Source organism: Mandrillus leucophaeus, unplaced genomic scaffold (assembly GCF_000951045.1).
Source record: "Mandrillus leucophaeus isolate KB7577 unplaced genomic scaffold, Mleu.le_1.0 Scaffold223, whole genome shotgun sequence".
Taxonomy (NCBI): Eukaryota; Metazoa; Chordata; class Mammalia; order Primates; family Cercopithecidae; genus Mandrillus; species Mandrillus leucophaeus.
In genome coordinates, this window is record NW_012102288.1 from 1,958,327 (window position 1) to 1,977,422 (window position 19,096).

A 19,096-nucleotide genomic window follows, 5' to 3' on the forward strand; every position below is an offset into this window, starting at 1 on the left:
CATGTTAAATTCTGTAACTCAGGAAAGCTTTCTGGCAACCTAAAACAAAACAAACAAACAAACAAAAATGCTATAAATTAAAAAAGAAAAGTTCACGTATAGTGTATACCAAGCATAAATATAATGATTTATTCTACGTGCTAATTGAAATAACCTCCTAAAAATGACATTATATATGGCATATTTGCCTTGTCTTCCTATAAATAAGACACTTGTAAGGAAAAAACAAAGACTTCATATACATAGTAGATGTACAGGGGCATGATAAATACTTACTGTTATGGTGATCTAGAAATAATTAAAGTAGAAAGATATGCAAGCTCTAAGAACAAAGGCAAAAAAAAATGTTGGGACTACTGAATACTTTATGAAAGAAAATGATGAATTATTTCTGCAGCTAAAAGTGCCTAAGAGTAAAAATACTTTATTGATTAGCAGAAACTAAAGAGAAAATTTCCTCAGTCCTTGAGATTATAATAAAACACAGGACAGCTACTGCATAATTTTTTTTCCTGTAGTTTATAATACCTAGGGGAAAGCTATGGAGTACTTATTGATCCGCTGACAGACAATTGCTACTTCCCTTTTTTTTTTTTTTTTTGAGACAGAGTCTCACTCTGTTGCCCAGGCTGGAGTGCAGTGGCAAGATCTCAACTCACTACAACCCCTGCTTCCCGGATTCAAGCTAGTCTCCTGCCTTGGCTTCCTGAGTAGCTGGGATTACAGGCACGTGCCACCACGCCTGCCTAATTTTTGGATTCTTAAGCAGAGACGAGGGTTTCACCATGTTGATCAGGCTGGTCTCAAACTCCTGACCTAGTGATCCACCCGCCTCAACCTCCCAAAGTGCTGGGATTACAGGCGTGAACCACCGTGACAATTGCTACTTTCTTAACATTTTTCTTTTAGTTCTATTTAAGTTGCCAACCACTTGAAATAATTTTATGTTTTACTATGTTCTACACAAAGGGATATTTTTCATATGTTCCTTAAACTCTACAGGATAACAAGGCTTCAAAATAATATCATCATTTAAAATTTACAAAGAAAGTTTAGTTTCAATATTTCTATGGTTACCATATTGAGGGAGGGAAGGGAAAACCTAACTAAAGGCAAAGGATCTCATTGCGTTTAAAATGCTGAAGGTTATTAAACATAAATCTGCTAGCAAAGACAACAGAACATATAAGTATCACTTTTTCTCAGTGAGGGAGAGATTTCTGGCTTTAGTGATGGTCTCTAGATTAGAATCTTTCATTTTTATCTTTCTAGGTTGCTTTAAAAAAAGGCCTATGTAACATTATGTTTGATATTTAATATAGATTAATTCCAAACTTCAAAACCAAATCCAGACCCGCAAGATCAGGGTATTAACTGGAATACTTACAATCACTGGAATTTGTTCTGAGGCACAATTAACAGAGGCAAGATTTTTACTCACAATTCAAAAGATGCAACTTATCTGTTCTGCCTGAGTTTTTACCAGAACGTATATATCATTTTATAATTTAAAAACTAGCTAAGATGTTCTTAAACACAAGAAAAATATAGTTTTAAATAGCTGATTTAAATAGGTGCTTTTTTACTGGCTATTAACACAAGAGCTAAACTAGTACAGATGTGATAAGGAAGTACAGACCCAAGGTTAGGAGAAATGAACTGCAGTCCGAGCTTCCCACTCATTAGCTGTATGATCTTGAAAGGTAATTTAACCTACATGTGCCTCAGTTTCTTGAGCCATAAAATAAGTAAGCCAAACTAAATCATTTTTAAGGTCCCTTCAACTCACAGATATCATCTTAAATCTTAAAAAAACAGCACACCTGCCAAATTAAAATGGCTTCACCTTAAGAAACCTGCCAAATAGAAAGCCAGAATTAAAACAAACAAAACAGTAAAGCCTCACACAATCTAGGTATGTTCCAGTTGAGAGAGAACTGAAATAATAGTAAAGTCAAATGTCAGCAGACATTAGAAAAGGAAAATCAAAAAAAATAGAAAAAAGGAAGAAGCAACCGAATGGTTAAAAAAAACTCAACAGCAACATAACGAGTATTTCCCAGCTTGCCAAACCCTGTAAGCTGCCTTCAGCTTAGTCCAGTTCAACAAACATTTATTGAGCACTTACTCCATTCCAGGAATACAAGTAACTTCCTCAGGTTGGTCAAGGAGTCTTAGTCAGAGAAATAACTTAAGGGTAAACTTCAAGTGTTATGAAAAAAGTACACAGAGAGCATTACAGGAGTCCAGAGGAGGGGCCTGTGGGTAGTAACTGGGAAAGCCTTCCCGAAAACGTGTATGATGCTCAAACTGCATCTTAAGGACGGTGAAAGGGTCGGTACTGTCAAGAAGACAGAGGCATGAAATGAACTAACTAGAAGCACTTTATATTACAGCAGAGACTGATGTCCAGCATAGGCAACTGAGGTCAATGAAGATGGAGAGATAGACCAGGGTCAGATGGAGGGGCAAGAAGAGGCTCACATAGCACAGGGAGGAGCTCTGACTTTATCTTACAGAGATGGGAGCTATAGAAAGGTTTTAAGAGACAGCTGAATGGAAGATGGTGGGGAAAGAGGATAAGGTTGGAAGGACAGTGATAAGTAAGAAAGCTATTGGAGTATAGCTTACTAGATTACTATTCTTCAGTAATAAATGTTACATGTAACTTAATCACTACAATTCAAAGGAGGACAATCAGAAAAAGTTTTAAAAAGAAAACACATTTCTTTATTGGCAATAACAATGTATTGGAAACATAAAACTAAATAGTGCATTCTCCAGCACTCCATACCCAAGAAGTCCCAAGCAATTTTGAAGTGGGTGAGATGACTCAGAAATTTTAGTTTAATCTTAATTTTCCTAGATCAAAAGAGAAAAGACAGAAAAGAAGGGACGGGAAGAGTGCATTTCTTCTGAGGTTCCTTTCAGATTCTTGAGAAATCTTATAAATGGACCCACCTGGCCCAAAGAGACATCTAAAACAGACACCCAAGGACTATCTCTGCATTGCCACGCGGGCACAATTCAGTTATCCTACTAACAAGATGCCTGGAAGCCAGTGGTCAGTGGACTCATGAGTAAGCCAGGAGCCATAAGGAACAGCTCACAGCAATGCCACTCAGCCACGCCTGGGTAACAGACTGTGTCATACGAGGAAGGGTAAAGCTGGAATAAGTAGTAAAACTGACACAGTAGCTTTATTTGAAGGAAAACAAAAACAAAAACAAAGAAATCCCCACAGCTATTGTTAAAGAAATAATGATGTTCATAGGAGGTTTTTGTTTTTCTTGTTGTTGATGTTCATTTGTTTTTAATGGAGAGTTAGAGGAAAGTTAAGACAGTAAAAGATAGTATGGCCAGGTGAGGTGGCTCGGGCCTATAATCCCAGCACTTTTGAAGGCTGAGGTGGGTGGATCAGGAGGTCAGGAGATTGAGATCATCCTGGCCAATATGGTGAAACCCTACCTCTACTAAAAATACAAAAATTAGCCGGGCGTGGTGGTGCACGCCTGTAGTCCCAGCTACTCAGGAGACCGAGGCAGGAGAATCACTTGAACCCAGGAGGCGGAGGTTGCAGTGAGCTGAGATGGTGCCACACAACTCCGGCCCTGTCTCTTATACACATCTAGATGTGTATAAGAGACAGACTCCGGCCTGGGTGACTACGCGAGACTCCATCTCAAAAAAAAAAAAAAAAAAAAGATAGTAAACACTTTTCATTACTGGAGTACAAAAAAATAACTGTAATATGATTTCTCCTTGGATAACTCTGGTGTAAGCTCTCTGGGAGTTTAGAAACCTGCCTTACCCCACAAGACAGGACAGATCAATGGGGGGTTATAAACTACTACAACTCTTCACATTGCTTCAGAAATGCACTCCTCATCCTGTTTTGTACACTTCGCTGTGCTGCACCTTATCCCTACAACATCCTTTGAGGTTTCTATCAATAGAATAGTGTGCCTTTCATTGTACAGGGCTATTTATAAAGAAATATCTGTGAAAGTCAACCATCCGTGATAAAGATAGTGAGCCATCTAGGTACCTCCAAGATGGTTAACCTGACTGTGTTCTTTGCTTGGCTCTCAAAAAAGATATCCTTACTACTATAGATAGAAAAGTAAGCAGAAAGCTTACCTAGTCAGTGGGTTTCCGCTGAAGTCAGCTACCTGCAGTGCTTTACAGAATGAAATGCTTTCTGGAATTTCAGGAATCTCTGTAGGAGTAGAGAAAATGTCTATAATTTGCCACCATTATTAACAGTTTTTATCATTCTCAAGATAGATCACACTCACAAGAGAACAGCTGGAAATGCTACCTCCATTCAAACATGACCTAGATTTATAAAGTATTTTAATACATTTATATTTGTTTTCCTAATATAAGATATATTCTCAACAGAAGCACATTAAAGAAAAATATTAAAAACATCAAATCTCTAACAAAATTATAGCTATAGGAGGTATAAGTTCTAGTGTTCTATGGCAGGGATCCCCAACCCCTGAGCTACAAACCAGTACCTGTGAGGAACTGGGATGCACAGCAGGAGGTGAGCGGCGGGCGGGTGAGCGAACCTTCATCCATATTTATAGCCACTCCCCATCACTTGCATTACTGCCTGAGCTCCACTTCCTGTCAGGTCAGCACCCACATTAGATTCTCATAAGAGCATGAGCCCTATTGTCAACTGCCCATGCAAGGGATCTAGGTTGTGTGCTCCTTATGAGAATCTAATGCCTGATGATCTGATCTGTTTCCCATCAACCCCAGATGGGACTGTCCAGTTGCAGGAAAACAAGCTCAGGGCTCCTACTGAATCTGCCTTATGGTGAGTTGCATAATTATTTCATTATATATTACAAATGTAATAATAATAGAAATAAAGTGCACAGTAAATGTAATGAGCTTGATTTGTCCCAGAACCATTTCAAACACTGGTCTGTGGAAACACTGCTCATATGTTGGTTGTGTGTCCACCCAAATCTCTTCTTGAATTCCCATGTGTTGTGGGAGGGACCCGGTAGGAGGTAATTGAATCATGGGGCAGGTCCTTCCCGTGCTGTTCACATGATAGTGAGTAAGTTTCATCAGATCTGATGGTTATTATAAGGGGGAGTTTTCCTGCACAAGCTCTCTTTGCCTGACGTCATCAACGTAAGATGTGACTTGCTCCTCCTTGCCTTCCACCATGATTGTGAAGCCTCCCTAGCCACATGGAACTGTAAGTCCAATTAAACCTCTTTCTTTTATAAATTGCCCAGTCTCAGGTATGTCTTTATCAGCAGCATGAAAACAGACTAATAGACTAAATTAGTACCAGTAGAGTGGGGTGCTGCTGAAAAGATACCCAAAAATGTGGAAGCGGCTTTGGAACTGGTTCACAGGCGGAGGCTGGAGCAGTCTGGAGGGCTCAGAAGACAGGAAAATGTGGGAAAGTTTGGAACTTCCTAGAGATTTGTTGAAGGGCTTTGACCAAAAGCCTGATAGCAATATGGACAATCAAGTCCAGGCTGAGGTGGAAGATGAGGAACTTGTTGGGAACTGGAGCAAAGGTGACTTGTTATGTTTTAGCGAAGAGACTGGCAGCATTTTGCCCCATCCTAGAGATTTGTGGAACTTTGAACTTGAGAGAGATGATTTAGGTATCTGGTGGAACAAATTTCTAAGCAGCAAAACATTCAAGAGGTAACTCGGGTGCTGTTAAAGGCATTCGGTTTATAAGGGAAGCAGAGCATAAAAGTTTGGGAAATTTACAGGCTGACAATTTGACAGAAAAAAAAAACAAAACATTTTCTGAGGAGAAATTCAAGTTGGCTGAAGAAACTTGCATAAGTAAGGAGAAGCTGAATGTTAATCACCAAGACAATGACGAAAATGTCTCCAGGGCATGTCAAAGGTCTTCATGGCAGCCCCTTCAATCACAGGCCCAGAGGCCCAGGAGAAAATTGTATCCTGGGCCTGGTCCAGGGTCCCCATGCTGTGTGCAGTCTAGGGACCTGGTGCCCTGCATCGCAGCCACTCCAGCTCTGACCAAAAGGGGCCAAAGTATAGCTTGGGTTGTTGCTTCAGAGGGTGGAAACCCCAAACCTTGGCAGCTTCCATGTAGTGTTGAGCCTGCGGGTGCACAGAAGTCAAGAACTGAGGTTTGGGAACCTTTGCCTAGATTTCAGAAGATGTATGGAAATGCCTGGATGCCCAGACAAAAGTTTGCTGCAGTGGCAAGGCCCTCATGGGACACCTCTGCTAGGGAAGTGCAGAAAGGAAATGTGGGCTTGGAGCCCCCACACAGAGTCCCTCCTGGGGCAGTGCCTACTGGAACTGCGAGAAGAGAGCCATCATTCTCCAGACCCCAGAATGGTAGATCCACCGACAGCTTGCACCATGCACCTGGACAAGCCACCAGTCAAGGCCAGCCGTGAAAGCAGCCAGGTGAGGGGCTATACCCTGCAAAGCCACAGAGGCAAAGACCGTGGGAACACACCTCTTGCATCAGCATGACCTGGATGTGAGACATGGAGTCAAAGGAGATCATTTTGGACCTTTAAGATTTGATTGCCCTGCTGGATTTCGCACTTGTATGGGGCCTGTAGCTCCTTTGTTTTGGTCAATGACTCCCATTTGGAATGGATGCATTTATTCAATGCCTGTACTCCCATTGTATCTAGGAAGTAACTAACTTGCTTTTGATTTTACAGGCTCATAGATGGAAGGGACTTGCCTTGTCTTGGATGAGATTTGGACTGTGGACTTTTGAGTTAATGCTGAAATGAGTTAAGAGTTTAGGGGACTGTTGGGAAGGCATGATTGGTTTTGAAATGGGAGGACATGAGATTTGGGAGGGGCCAGGGGCAGAATGATATGGTTTGGCTATGTCCCCACCCAAATCTCATCTTGAATTCCCATGAGTTGTGGGAGGGATCCGGTAGGAGGTAACTGAATCATGGGGGAAGGTCGTTCCGAGCTGTTCTCGTGACAGTGAGTAAGTCTCACAAGATCTGATAGCTATTATAAGGGGGAGTTTCCCTGCATAAGCTCTCTTTGTCTGCCACCATCCACATAAAATGTGACTTGCTCCTCCTTGTCTTCCACCATGATTGTGAGGCCTCCCTAGTCAGATGGAACTGTGAGTCAAATTAAACCTCTTTCTGTTTTAAATTGCCCAGTCTCAGATATGTCTTTATCAGCAGTGTGAAAATGGACTAATACAACTGTCTTCCACAAAACCGGTCCGTGGTGCCAAAAAAGTTGAGAACTGCTATTGTATAGCACTATAAGATGACTACAGTTAACAATAATATATAGTTTCAAATGGGTGAAAGGAGGATATTGAAAGTTCCTAACACAAAGAAATGATAAATGCTTTAGATGAGTATGTTAATTACCCTGGTCTGATCACAATACACTGTATGTATCAAAGCATCACTATGTACCCATACATATGTACAATTATTTAACAGATCAATTAAATAATAAAATAACAAAAACCACCACTACCACCACCAAGTCCCACCACTCTATCAAAAGCACTGATGGCATTCTGTTGTAATTACCATTAGACTTTTTTTCCTTATGTTTTCATGTGGTGGTATCAGTACCAGGTATTCTAAAGTAATGTACTTTTAAATTACGAATTTTTTTCTAATTATAAACATAAGTATTTGGAAAATATACAAAGAAGAAAATAAACACCACCAACACTCTCATCACCTAGAGGTAACCTTTTATTGTGATTATTTTTAACTTGTCACACACACATGTGTGTACACACATATACACACACACAGAATATGTGTATAAACAGATTATATTTCACAATACTAAGTTCATGATAATTTGTTTTTTGCACTTTACATTACTTTACAAGCTTTTTTCTCCTATCATTATTTTTCCAAGTAGTTTGCTGTTCTTAATGGCAGAAAAGCACATTGTATATATTTTCATACTTCATTTAATCAATCCTCCACTGTTGGGCATTTAGGTTGTTACAAAGTTCCTGATGTTATATTTATGTGCATTCCTGATTATTTCCTTAGGCTATGTTCCCAGAAGTAGAATTACTGTGTCAAAGGCATTAACATCTCTACAGCGCTTGAAAAATATTGTTAAATTGCTTTTGCGAGGAGCAGCTTATGCCTATTTAAACTTTCATCAGCCTGTACAAGATGCCCTATTCAACATCGCTCCTCCTCTTTTCTTTCTGTTACATTAAAAAAAAATGCCAATTGTATTGCTAAAATAGTATGTCAACATTTTATTTTATATTCTTTTTATTACTAATGCAGCTGAATATTTTCCCCCACATTTACTGGCCTCTAAATATTGTGATTTTTAAATGACCAGTTATTTTAAATTCCTTTCTTGACACAAAACTTGAGATTATAGCTTTTGGGCCTTTAAAATGTTAGTCTGTAGCATTTAACTTCAAAGATTCATTTATTTTGGACGTATTAACATTGAGAAGGGCTAAAATAGAAAGATTTCTCCTGGTTCTTGCTGTTTCTTCCACCAGTCTGACTAATGCAATCTGAGCCAAAACATACTTAATATTTCTAAATTGTGGGTGGCAGGGAAAAGGGAGAATTAAAAGGAAAATGGATGTCTCGCTCCAACAGCCTCACAGGAATCAGATGCTCCATGAAAGATTTTAGTTCAAATTTAAAAGCGTAAAACATCTGGATCTATGCTGACATTTTCCTCACACTATTTTCTGTCTTGCATGGTCAAATGAGGTAGTGAAAAACAAACATTATGGTCCTAGTTTATACAAATATAATCGCCTATTTATGAAAGTAATAGCATAAATATAATAGCTTATTTGTGAAAGTAAGACCATAGTGGTTTATATATATATATATAGAGAGAGAGAGAGAGAGCTGTTGAATCTATAGTTAAATCTGGAATCGATTTTTAAAACTCACGAACATTTGTGGACCCTTAGTACAGATTCAGCTGTAGCCCTTTTATATACATTATCTTATTTAATCTCCTCAAAATAAACTATTTTAACTTTCATTATACAAAATAGACACTAAGGCTCAGAGAGACGAAGTGACTCAACCACCACTACACATCTATTTCACTGAGTGCTGGCCCTCCCATGTTCAAGTCATGGCACTGCCATGCTTAAGAAGAAACAAGCAATTTCATTATAGGATGAGCATCACTGTTCAGGCAAGTGAGGCCATGCCATGCCATTGGCTTGCCATGATCTGAAAAGCGCTGATCAGCCTGAATACTCCATGAGAGTCTCTCTTGTTGTCGCTATTTTTGGTTCGGAGGAACAGTCTATAAGGCTGAGAAAAGAGGTGCCTCGTCATCTCAGCACAATAAAGGCCACATATGACAAATACACAATGAACATCATATGGAATGAAGAAAAGTTGAAAGCTTTTTTTCTAAGATCTAGACAAGACAAGAATATCTACTCTCACCACTTTTATTCAACATAGTACTGAAAGTCTTGGCCAGAGAGATTAGGCAAGAGAAGGAAATAAAGGGCATCCAAACTGGAAAAGCAGAAGCTAAATTGTCCTTGTTTGCAGATGACATAATTTTACATATAGAAAACCCTAAAGACTCCATAAAAAACCTGTGAAGATTAGTAAATAAAGTTGCAGGATACAAAATGAACATAGAAAAATCAGTAGCATTTCTATACACCAATTGTGAACTACCTAAATAAGAAATTTTTTAAAATCAATCCCATTTATAATAGCTACAAAAAATAAAATACCTAGGAATAAATTTAACCAAATAGGTAAAAAATCTCTACAAAGAAAACTATAAAACACTGATGAAAAAAATTGAAGAGGACACAAATAAATGGAAAGATATACTGTGTTTATGGGTTAGAAGAATTAACATTGTGGCCAGGCATGGTGGCTCACGCCTGCAATCCCAGCACTATGGGAGGTCGAAGCAGGCAGATCACTTGAGGTCAGGAGTTCGAGACCAGACTGGCCAACATGGTGAAACTCCATCTCTACTAAAAATACAAAAATTAGCCAGGCGCAGTGGCACATGCCTGTAATCCTACCTACTCTGGAGGCTGAGGCAAGAGAATTGCTTGAACCTGGGAGGCCAAGGTTGCAGTGATCCGAGAACACACCACTGAACTCCAGCTTGGGTGACAGAGCAAGACTCTGTCTCCAAAAGAAAAAAAAAAAAAGGAAAAAGAAAAAAATTGTTAAAAGTGTCCATACTACCCAAAGCAATCTATAGATTCAATGCAATTGCTATCAAAATACCATTGATATTCTTCATAGAAATAGAAAAAACAATCCTCTAATTCTTACAGAACCACAAAAGACCCCAAAAAGCCAAAGTAATGCTAAAGAAAAAGAACAAAGCTGGAAGCAACATACTACCTGACTTCAAAAGAATGCAAAGAAAAGGAAATTCTTACACACTGTTGGTGAGAATGTAAATTACTATACTACAAAGCAATAGTAACCAAAACAGTATGGTACTAGCATAGAAACTGATACATTGACCAATGAAATAGAGAACCCAGAAATAAATCCACCCACTACAAATTGGGTTCAGTGTATACTGCTTGGTTGATGGTTGAACCAAAATCTCACAAATCACCACTAAAGAACTTACTCTTGTAACCAAATACCACCTGTTCCCCAAACACCTATGGAAATAAAAATTTTTTTTTAAAAAAAGAGAGAAATAAATCCACTCATTTACAGCCAACTGATTTTCGACAAAGGTGCCAAAAACACACATTGAGTGTGCTGGAAAAACCAGATATCCACATGCAGAAGAATGAAACAAGATCCCTATTTCTCACTATATACAAAAATTGACTCAAAATGGGTTAAAGCCTTAAATGTAAGACCTGAAACTATGCAACTACCAAAGGAAAACAAGAGAAATGCTTCACAGCATTGGTCTGGGCAAGGATTTCTTTGGACAAGACCTCAAAAGCACAGACAACAAAAGCAAAAAACAGGCCAGGCACGGTAGCTCATACCTGTAATCCCAGCACTTCAGGAAGCCAAGGCGGCAGATCACCTGAGGTCAGGAGTTCGAGACCAGCCTGGCTAACATGGCGAAACCCTGTCTCCACTAAGAATACAAAAATTAGCTGGGCATGGTGGCACGTGCCTGTAATCCCAGCTACTCAGGAGGTTAAGTCGGGAGAATCGCTTGAACCTGGGAGGCAGAGGTTGCAGTGAGCCAAGATCACGACACTGCACCCCAGCCTGGGCAACAAGAATGAAACTCCGTCTCAAAAAACAAAACAAAACAAAACAGACAGATGGGATTTTATCAAACTAAAAAGCTTCTTCACAGCCAAGAAAAGACTTGACAGAATGAAGAGACAACCTACAGAATGACAGAAAATATTTGCACACCACGCATCTGACAAGGGATTGTTAATATCCAGAATACAGAAAAAACTCAATAGCAAAAAAGAAAAATTCGATTTTTAAAAATGGGCATAAGATCTGATCTGAATGACATTTCTCAAAAGAAGACATACAAATGGCTAACAAGTACATGAAAAAAATGCCCAGCATTACCAATCACAAGGGAAATGCAAATCAAAACCACAATGAGATATCGTCTCACCCCAGTTATTATAGCTATTATCAAAAAGACAAAAAATAACAAATACTGGCAAGGATGCAGAGAAAAGGGAACTCTTATACATTGTTGATGGGAATGTAAATGAGTACAGCCATTATGAAAAATTATGGCGGTTCCTCAAAAAATTCAAAATGGAACTACCATATGATCCAGCAATCCCACTACCAGACACATATCTCAAGGATATGAAATCAGCATATCGAAGATATATCTGCACTCCCATGTTTACCACAGCATTATTCACAAGAGTCAAGATATGGAATCAACTTAAGTGTCCCTCAACAGATGAATGGATAAAGAAAATGTGTATATTTCACACAATGTACTATTCAGCCATAAAAAAGAATGAAATCATGTCATTTGAGACAACATAGATAAGCCCGGAGGACATTATTTAAGTGAAATAAGTCAGACTCAGAAAGACAAATATCACATAATCTCACTCATATGTGTAATCTAAAGAAGTTGATCTCATAGAAGTAGCAAGTTGAATAGTGATTAAGAGAGCCTAGGAAGGGTAGTGGGGTGAAGGGGATGGGAAAAAGGCTAACAGGTACAAAGTTACAGTAAGATAAGAGGAATAAGTTCTAGGGTTCCATTCCACAGTATGCATGGTAACTAGAATAAACAATAATATATTAAATTCAAAATAACTAAAAGAGAAGATTTTGAACAATCTCACCACAAAGAAATTATAAATGTTGAGGTCACACATATGCTAACTATCCTGATTTGATCAATATGCATTGAATAAAAGTATCAAAACACCACACTGCACTTCATAAATATGTACAATTATGTGTCCATTAAAGATAAAACTAAAAAAGACACCTCCTAATAAATTACAGCGCTGAGAAAGAAAAATTTGAAAAGAGGTGTCTCACAAGTACTGAAGAAGAGGATGAAGCCACACATTAAAATATAAATTTTACAGTGGCTTACTACTCTATCAACAAAAAATAAAAATCAAAGAAGCAGAGGGTAAAGACGAAAGGTATGTCTTTTAGGTAGAAGGCTTCAATATTGCTCAGTGTAACAGAAGCATCACTGAGACCTGAGAAGATGGGCCAACCGAGAAATCACATGAATGGTGGCTGTAAGAAATTCTGGTTGAGCTGGTCCGGAATTCAGGGATCAGGGGATAACAAAAACAACTGCCAGAAAACACAGCTGGACTAAGTCCAGACACAGCTGATCTAGAAGTCTGGTTTATAGGAAGGTGAATTCTCTCTCCAGGCTAAATTGCTTGTATGCATAAAGTAGCAGATAGTAAACAGAACGCAAGTCTCCTGACTCCCAACACCACTTCTTTCCATTACACACATGTTCCTAACTTGACCCTTTTAATATATTTGCCTGTAAAATAAAAACTTTAGACAAGAAAGGCAATAGTGTGGGTTAAAGGGTCTTGATTGCTGGTTTGCTTTAAGCAAGTTGCTTACCCTGAAATACTCAACTAACATGTCAAATCCTCTTGGAGTTTCCTTGAACTCTAAAATTAGATTGGGTTCTCCAGTTCTCAAGTTCCTTGGGTTTCACGTTTGTAAGATCTGTTACAGTTTTAATTAACTAATTGTTTGATGATGGTAAATCTCCCTTACTAAACTCTAAGATCCCCGGGGAAGACAGACCATGTTGGCCTTGTCAGTTGCAGTTTCTCAGAGCCCACACAGTATTAAGAATATTGTAAGCAGTCCATAGGTCCTGAAGGAATGGATAAGAAAACATATGCAACAAAGACTGTATGAGAACATTGTTCTTTCACGTGGTATATAGTATCTCTATTTTACCACTAAGAAAACCGCTCAGTGCCAGATCTCTTACAAGAGATACTATACAGCTTGCAGGTTATTCCCACCTGAAATCACTTTTAACTGATTCCCAAATGTTCTGCTGGGGACAAATGTGAGGTTAAAAACTAAATGTATGAAGAAAAAAAAAATCTTCTCAATGAGGTCTAGCCTGACCACAATACCCCATCAAAAATTGTAATTTGAATATTTCCCCCAGACCCCACCATCTCCCTCTTTGACACTCACATCCAATTTCCAAATCCTTTTGGTATTCTCTAATTATTTTTTCCTGTCCATCTTCTGTCCACTCCTATTATTATCAACCTAGTTCAGGCCCCAATCTACCAGATGATGACAATAGCTTCTTAAATGGTCTCTCTCTGTATTCAATTTATCCTCCATCAAATCTGAACAGCCATAAGAGCAATATCTGCACCAGTTTTCTGCACTTATTAGGTTTGTGCCCCTGGGTAAACTACTTATCTGTGCCTCAATTTCCTTATCTGTAAAATAGATCATCGGCAAGTATTTTTAAATAACGCTAGTATATTATAATGTTAAGTGCTGCAGGAGTTGAGAAGGGAGGAAGCCAGACAAAGAAGGACCCTGTTATGCTTTGAATCAAATAAATAAGAGCAAAGGAGAAGCACAGGCATGAATGTGATATTTGATGCACAGTGATGAGAGGGTGATCCCTAGGGATGATGGTACAGTCTGCCTGAACAACAGGGTATCAAAATGAGAGTATCTGGAGAGAAGGCTGGAAAGATCTCTTGATAGCAGATTACCATATGCCACCTTGATCTGTTCACAATTAATCTGCTAGACAAGGAGTTCCCTCTCCTATAAAAAAAGATGATACTGACACCTCCAACTTACAATCTAAGTAGGATAAAGGGGGGTAAAGTAAATGGCACACTAGAACACTGGGTGAGGGGATCAAAAGAGATGACCACTGTTTTCCATTCAAGGCCAAATAATTTGAAGAGTAGCATCATACTGGCTGGGCATAGCGGCTCACACCTGTAATACCTGCACTTTGGAAGGTCAAGGCGGGCAGACCACTTGAGGTCAGGAGTTCGAGACCAGCCTGGGCCAACATGGGGAAACCCGTCTCTACTAAAAATACAAAAATTAGCTGGGTGTCATGGTGCATGCCTGTAATCCCAGCTACTCCTCGGGAAACTGAGGCAGGAGAATCGCTTAAATCCAGGAGGTGGAGGTTGCAGTGAGCCAAGATAGGGCCACTGTACTCCAGCCTAAGGGCCTCTGTCCCAAAAAAAAAAAAAAAAAAAGAGTAGCATTACCAATAGAAATAACATTTAGAGGGCTTTTGCTAGTTTTAACTATTTGAGAAGCAATAATGATTAAACCCTAAATAAGCATCTACGTAACTTAGAGTATTAGAAATACTTATTATTATATAGTTAGCATACTAATAATACTTAGTACTATTAATGAGATTTCCATCTGCTCATTAAGGAATGTAACCCAAAATTACTACGTGCCAACACTCAGTTCAAGCTTTTACATAAGGTGAAACAAAAAAAATTTTTTTTTTTTTTGGTTTCAGGTGCACGCCACCGTGCCCAGCTAATTTTAAAATGTTTTGTAGAGACAGGGTCTCACTGTCTTGCCCTGGCTGGTCTCAAACTCCTGGGCTCAAGCAATCCTCCCGTCTAAGCCCCCTAAAGTGTTTGGGATTACGCGTGCCACCACTCCTGGTAAAAAATAAATAAATAAATGAAAATAAAATAAAAAATAAAAATAAAATTAATCATACTTTTCATTAATTCAAATTGGGCTTGTTCTACATACACTAGGAATAAAAGCATAAAATTTGATATTTATAAAATGTCTAAGAATGATTGTAAAATTAATTTTTTTCCTACAGCTTTCTTAAGCTAACCTTTAATTCTGACCCACTCTATAGAAGCTATTATTTCTGAATTCGAATTGTTTTCAATTAGTGAGATTTATAGTCATACTTTAGAAATAAAAACATGAAATCTGTAGTTTGGCAATATAAACATCACTACAGCCTGTACATAGAAAACTCATAATCAGCCCTAAGCTCTGTCCATGCAAAGTCTCCTTCAATGCTGCCAGGAGAACAGTCCTGGCGCTACTTGCCAGAGGGCTTCTGAGAGAATAGTTTTCACAACAGATACCATCACTTAAAAAGTGATTTAAAAGGATATTCCCTGCCCTCCTGGTACTCATATTCTTTCCTCAGCAGCCGATTTTGAACATGCCAAGTTGAGATTCCACCCCACTGTATCCTAAAAGTAATGCCTAAGCTCACTCTATATTCTTCTGTAAGAAATTCGGGCTTTTTTCCCACATCCCCAGAATCCTTAAGGTGTACTCACGACCTTTTCTGAAAAGCTATCACCATTTTGGAGTCCCTCTTTGATGGAGACAGACTGGATTAAGTGATTTCTCAAGTTCCTTCTAGGTATATGTGAGTTTGGAAACTCCTGGGCATTTCCTTTGGGAAGGACTATGGGGAGACAGCCTCTGTTTGGTCTAAACAGCACAGTAAATTCTTTTTGAATAAATCAGTTACTCACTGGTATCTCTTCTTGTTCTATATAAATAGCCTCTCTTCTCCTCCTGGCTTCAAGACCTATATGATGCTAGTAAATTATTATACTAGGTTCCTTCCACTGGGAATACCATGAAATGCAAATCAAAACAAAACTTAAGTCTTACATATTTTTTGTGGCTATTCTCTAAGATCACCAAATATTTGTTGATGGCATTTGGCAAAAGAAAGTTAAATAAAAAAACTAAATGGCTTAAAGAAAGCAAATAATTGCCTTCTTCAAGTAATTTGTCTTTTTGTAAAATCACAAAGGATAACATTCTAAACCTCAGGACCTATGATATGGAAGGTAAGTTGAAGTTTTACTACCGAAAAGGGGGCAAGCACTATTTAAGCAACCATCCACACTTATTGCATCAGCATGACTATCCCTACAGTAAGATGCCTGTGTTCGCCTAATTAGTACAAGGGGCTAACAAGGCCAGGGTCCTAGATTCGGCCCAGGCACAGACCAATTTCTTTCTCCTGGTTCCAGCCTCACTGCACTCAGAAGCCCCTTTACCACCCTGATCATAAAACTGTAGCGGCAGAACTTTACTGAGTGCCTACTAAGTGTGGGGCACAATTCTGAACACATTGCAAAAATGAACTCATTTAAACCTTCACAAAAACGTTAAGGAGGTACTATTATATCATCTCCATTCTCTGAATCAGCAAACTGAGGCACCAAATGGGTAAGGGCCTTGCCCAAGTTTACACAGCTGGTAATTGGGAAGGCCAGGATTTGGCCCTATGCCATCTCAGTCCTGCCCCATGATCTTGCCCACAAAGCCATCTTGCCTCTGAAAGTAACAAGTGAGGGTGAAGAGACGCGTGCCACCTGCCAAAGCTAAGGATAACACTGTCTCTGAATCTTCAGCAGCTCAGTCTAGGGAACCAGTGCATCATCTGATCTGACTTAGGGTAGATTCAAATTTTTTCTTTACCTAATTCTTCAGATTAAACTGGCCAAACTGAAATTCATTTTCAACATACATAATTTAAAAACTCAAAGTAATAAAGAAACTTTAAAAATTCTAACCCTATTTAATTCTTTAGTATGAATAATCTCTATCAATTTTGGATTACAACTTAGTATTTCAGTACATGATGTAAAAATGTTTCATAATTATTTCTTACTTAATGTAGCACTACTAACAAAAAGGCAATATACTGTCTTACATTTTCAATTAAATCTTCCATGAATCCCCCAAATAATGAGGCCTTCCATGGCGCCCAATACTCCTTGTTTGAAGCATTTTTCTCAGCAGTGATTATCTATAAAATCTATTCAATAACTTTCCCACTAGATGTATCCTCCACTAGGTCAGGAACCACACCTATATTGTTCTCTACTGTGCCCTACATCGCCACAGTGTGGGGCCTTGGCAGGCATTCGACAACACGTACTGACTAACCCCACAGGGTCTGGAATCAAGACCGACTCCACAGCCAGCATCTTCATTTAATACAGGTAAACTTCAACCACTTTGGGCTTCTGTTTCCTTGTGAAAGGGATCTGGAATCTCTGTCTCATCAACCTCACAAGTCTACTGATAGGTAAAGTGAGAATGTACGTTATAACTTGGTAAAGTACACAAATGTACAGGATTATAAGGGAGAGGAAGGCAACCTTCCCCAAGTGGCCCAGGATGGTTTTTATATGTGGGTCACTTTTCCTACCAACTGGTAAGGCTTGGGGCATATGCTTTCTTGGTCTCCTCTCAACCTGGACACACTCAAACCAGAGGAAGGAAATATCAAGAACTCTGTCAATATAGAAAGAACTGAGTCTTGGCCAGGCACGGTGGCCTGTAATGTAATGTAACTCATGCCTGTAATCCCAGCACTTCGGGAGGCTGAAGCAGGCAAATCACAAGGTCAGGAGATCAAGACCATCCTGGCCAACATGGTGAAACCCCATCTCTACTAAAAATACAAAACTTAGCTGGGCATGGTGGCGTGGGCCTGTAGTCCCAGCTACTCAGAAAGCTGGGGCAGGAGAATCACTTGATTCGAGGAGGTGGAGGCTGCAGTGAGCGGAGATCGCGCCACTCCACTCTCGCCTGGTGACGGAGTGAGACTCCGTCTCAAAAAAAAAAAAAAAGACTGAGTCATTAAGTTCTCTGTCATTAGTATCCAATATTAGATTTTAAAAACATGTAACTGCATAAGCAATCAAGAATTTGAAGACTGTACCCTCACTGCCACATCACTGATGTTAAAACAAATCGGAGACAAACAAAAAATAATATGGCATAAACAAATGGTACCTCACAAATAAAACTACTCACAATAAAACTACTCCACGAACTGTCCCACCAAGAGGTCCAGAGGCAGAGGCAACCCTAACAGGAATCAGCAATTGCATGTGGATACAAAGACTAACAACCTTCTGCATAGACATTCTTTACGTCACCTCCGGACTTGCTCAAGATAAACAATTTCCCCATTTGAGTCTAATTACATTTGTGTTCTGAGTGTTTAAGGAAAAAATATACAAGATGTACCTACAGGTAAGCCCAGTTAGGTTTTCGTTCTCATGCTTCTCATGCAAACTATTAACATCTGTATTGATCACCTTCTATATTTACCAATATGAAAGTGCTACGGATAATGCAAAAGCAAGATTACATAGAACTTCATCTTCTTCCCATACAACACTGTCCTCTACAATGAGAGGACAGGAATTATTACAGCAGATTAATAATCTTGTTAGCACACTGAATTCTCAAAATGCTAAAGCAATTCCTGCTAAGAAAATGTGCACTATGGCTCATCCTGGCTGATGCTGAGCTGGTGCCTGTGCTCCAGCTGGCTGCCATGGTATCAAGAGTGAACACGCAATCGCCTCCTTTCAGCCATATGGACACTTCATATCTTTTAAGCACAATATTTCTATTTCCCCAATGAAAATTTGGAATCGCCTTCCAACTATCAATTGCTCAAAGAAGGCTTTGTTAAAATTAGTCACCTGACAGCTGGTGTCACTGCTACTTTAGACATAAGTGGTAAGTCCTAGGCACTGGGAGAAACAGCAGAGGACAGGCTCAGATCAGTAAAAGTGCAAAGGGGAATGAATTACTTCCCTCCAAGCCCTCTTTGACTATAT

General features: G+C 39.1%; 1 protein-coding gene across 1 annotated transcript in view; it reads right to left on the bottom strand.

The window, feature by feature from the left end:
• LRRC1 (leucine rich repeat containing 1) overlaps window positions 1-19,096 on the bottom strand; it is a 140,310-nt gene that overhangs the window by 50,160 nt on the left and 71,054 nt on the right. Inside the window, exons 3-4 of the mRNA XM_011981327.1 lie at window positions 4,141-4,219; window positions 7-39 (exon numbers count right to left, since the gene is read on the bottom strand). Coding sequence (XP_011836717.1) covers window positions 7-39; window positions 4,141-4,219 — 112 coding nt within the window. The remainder of the gene's footprint in view (window positions 1-6; window positions 40-4,140; window positions 4,220-19,096) is intronic.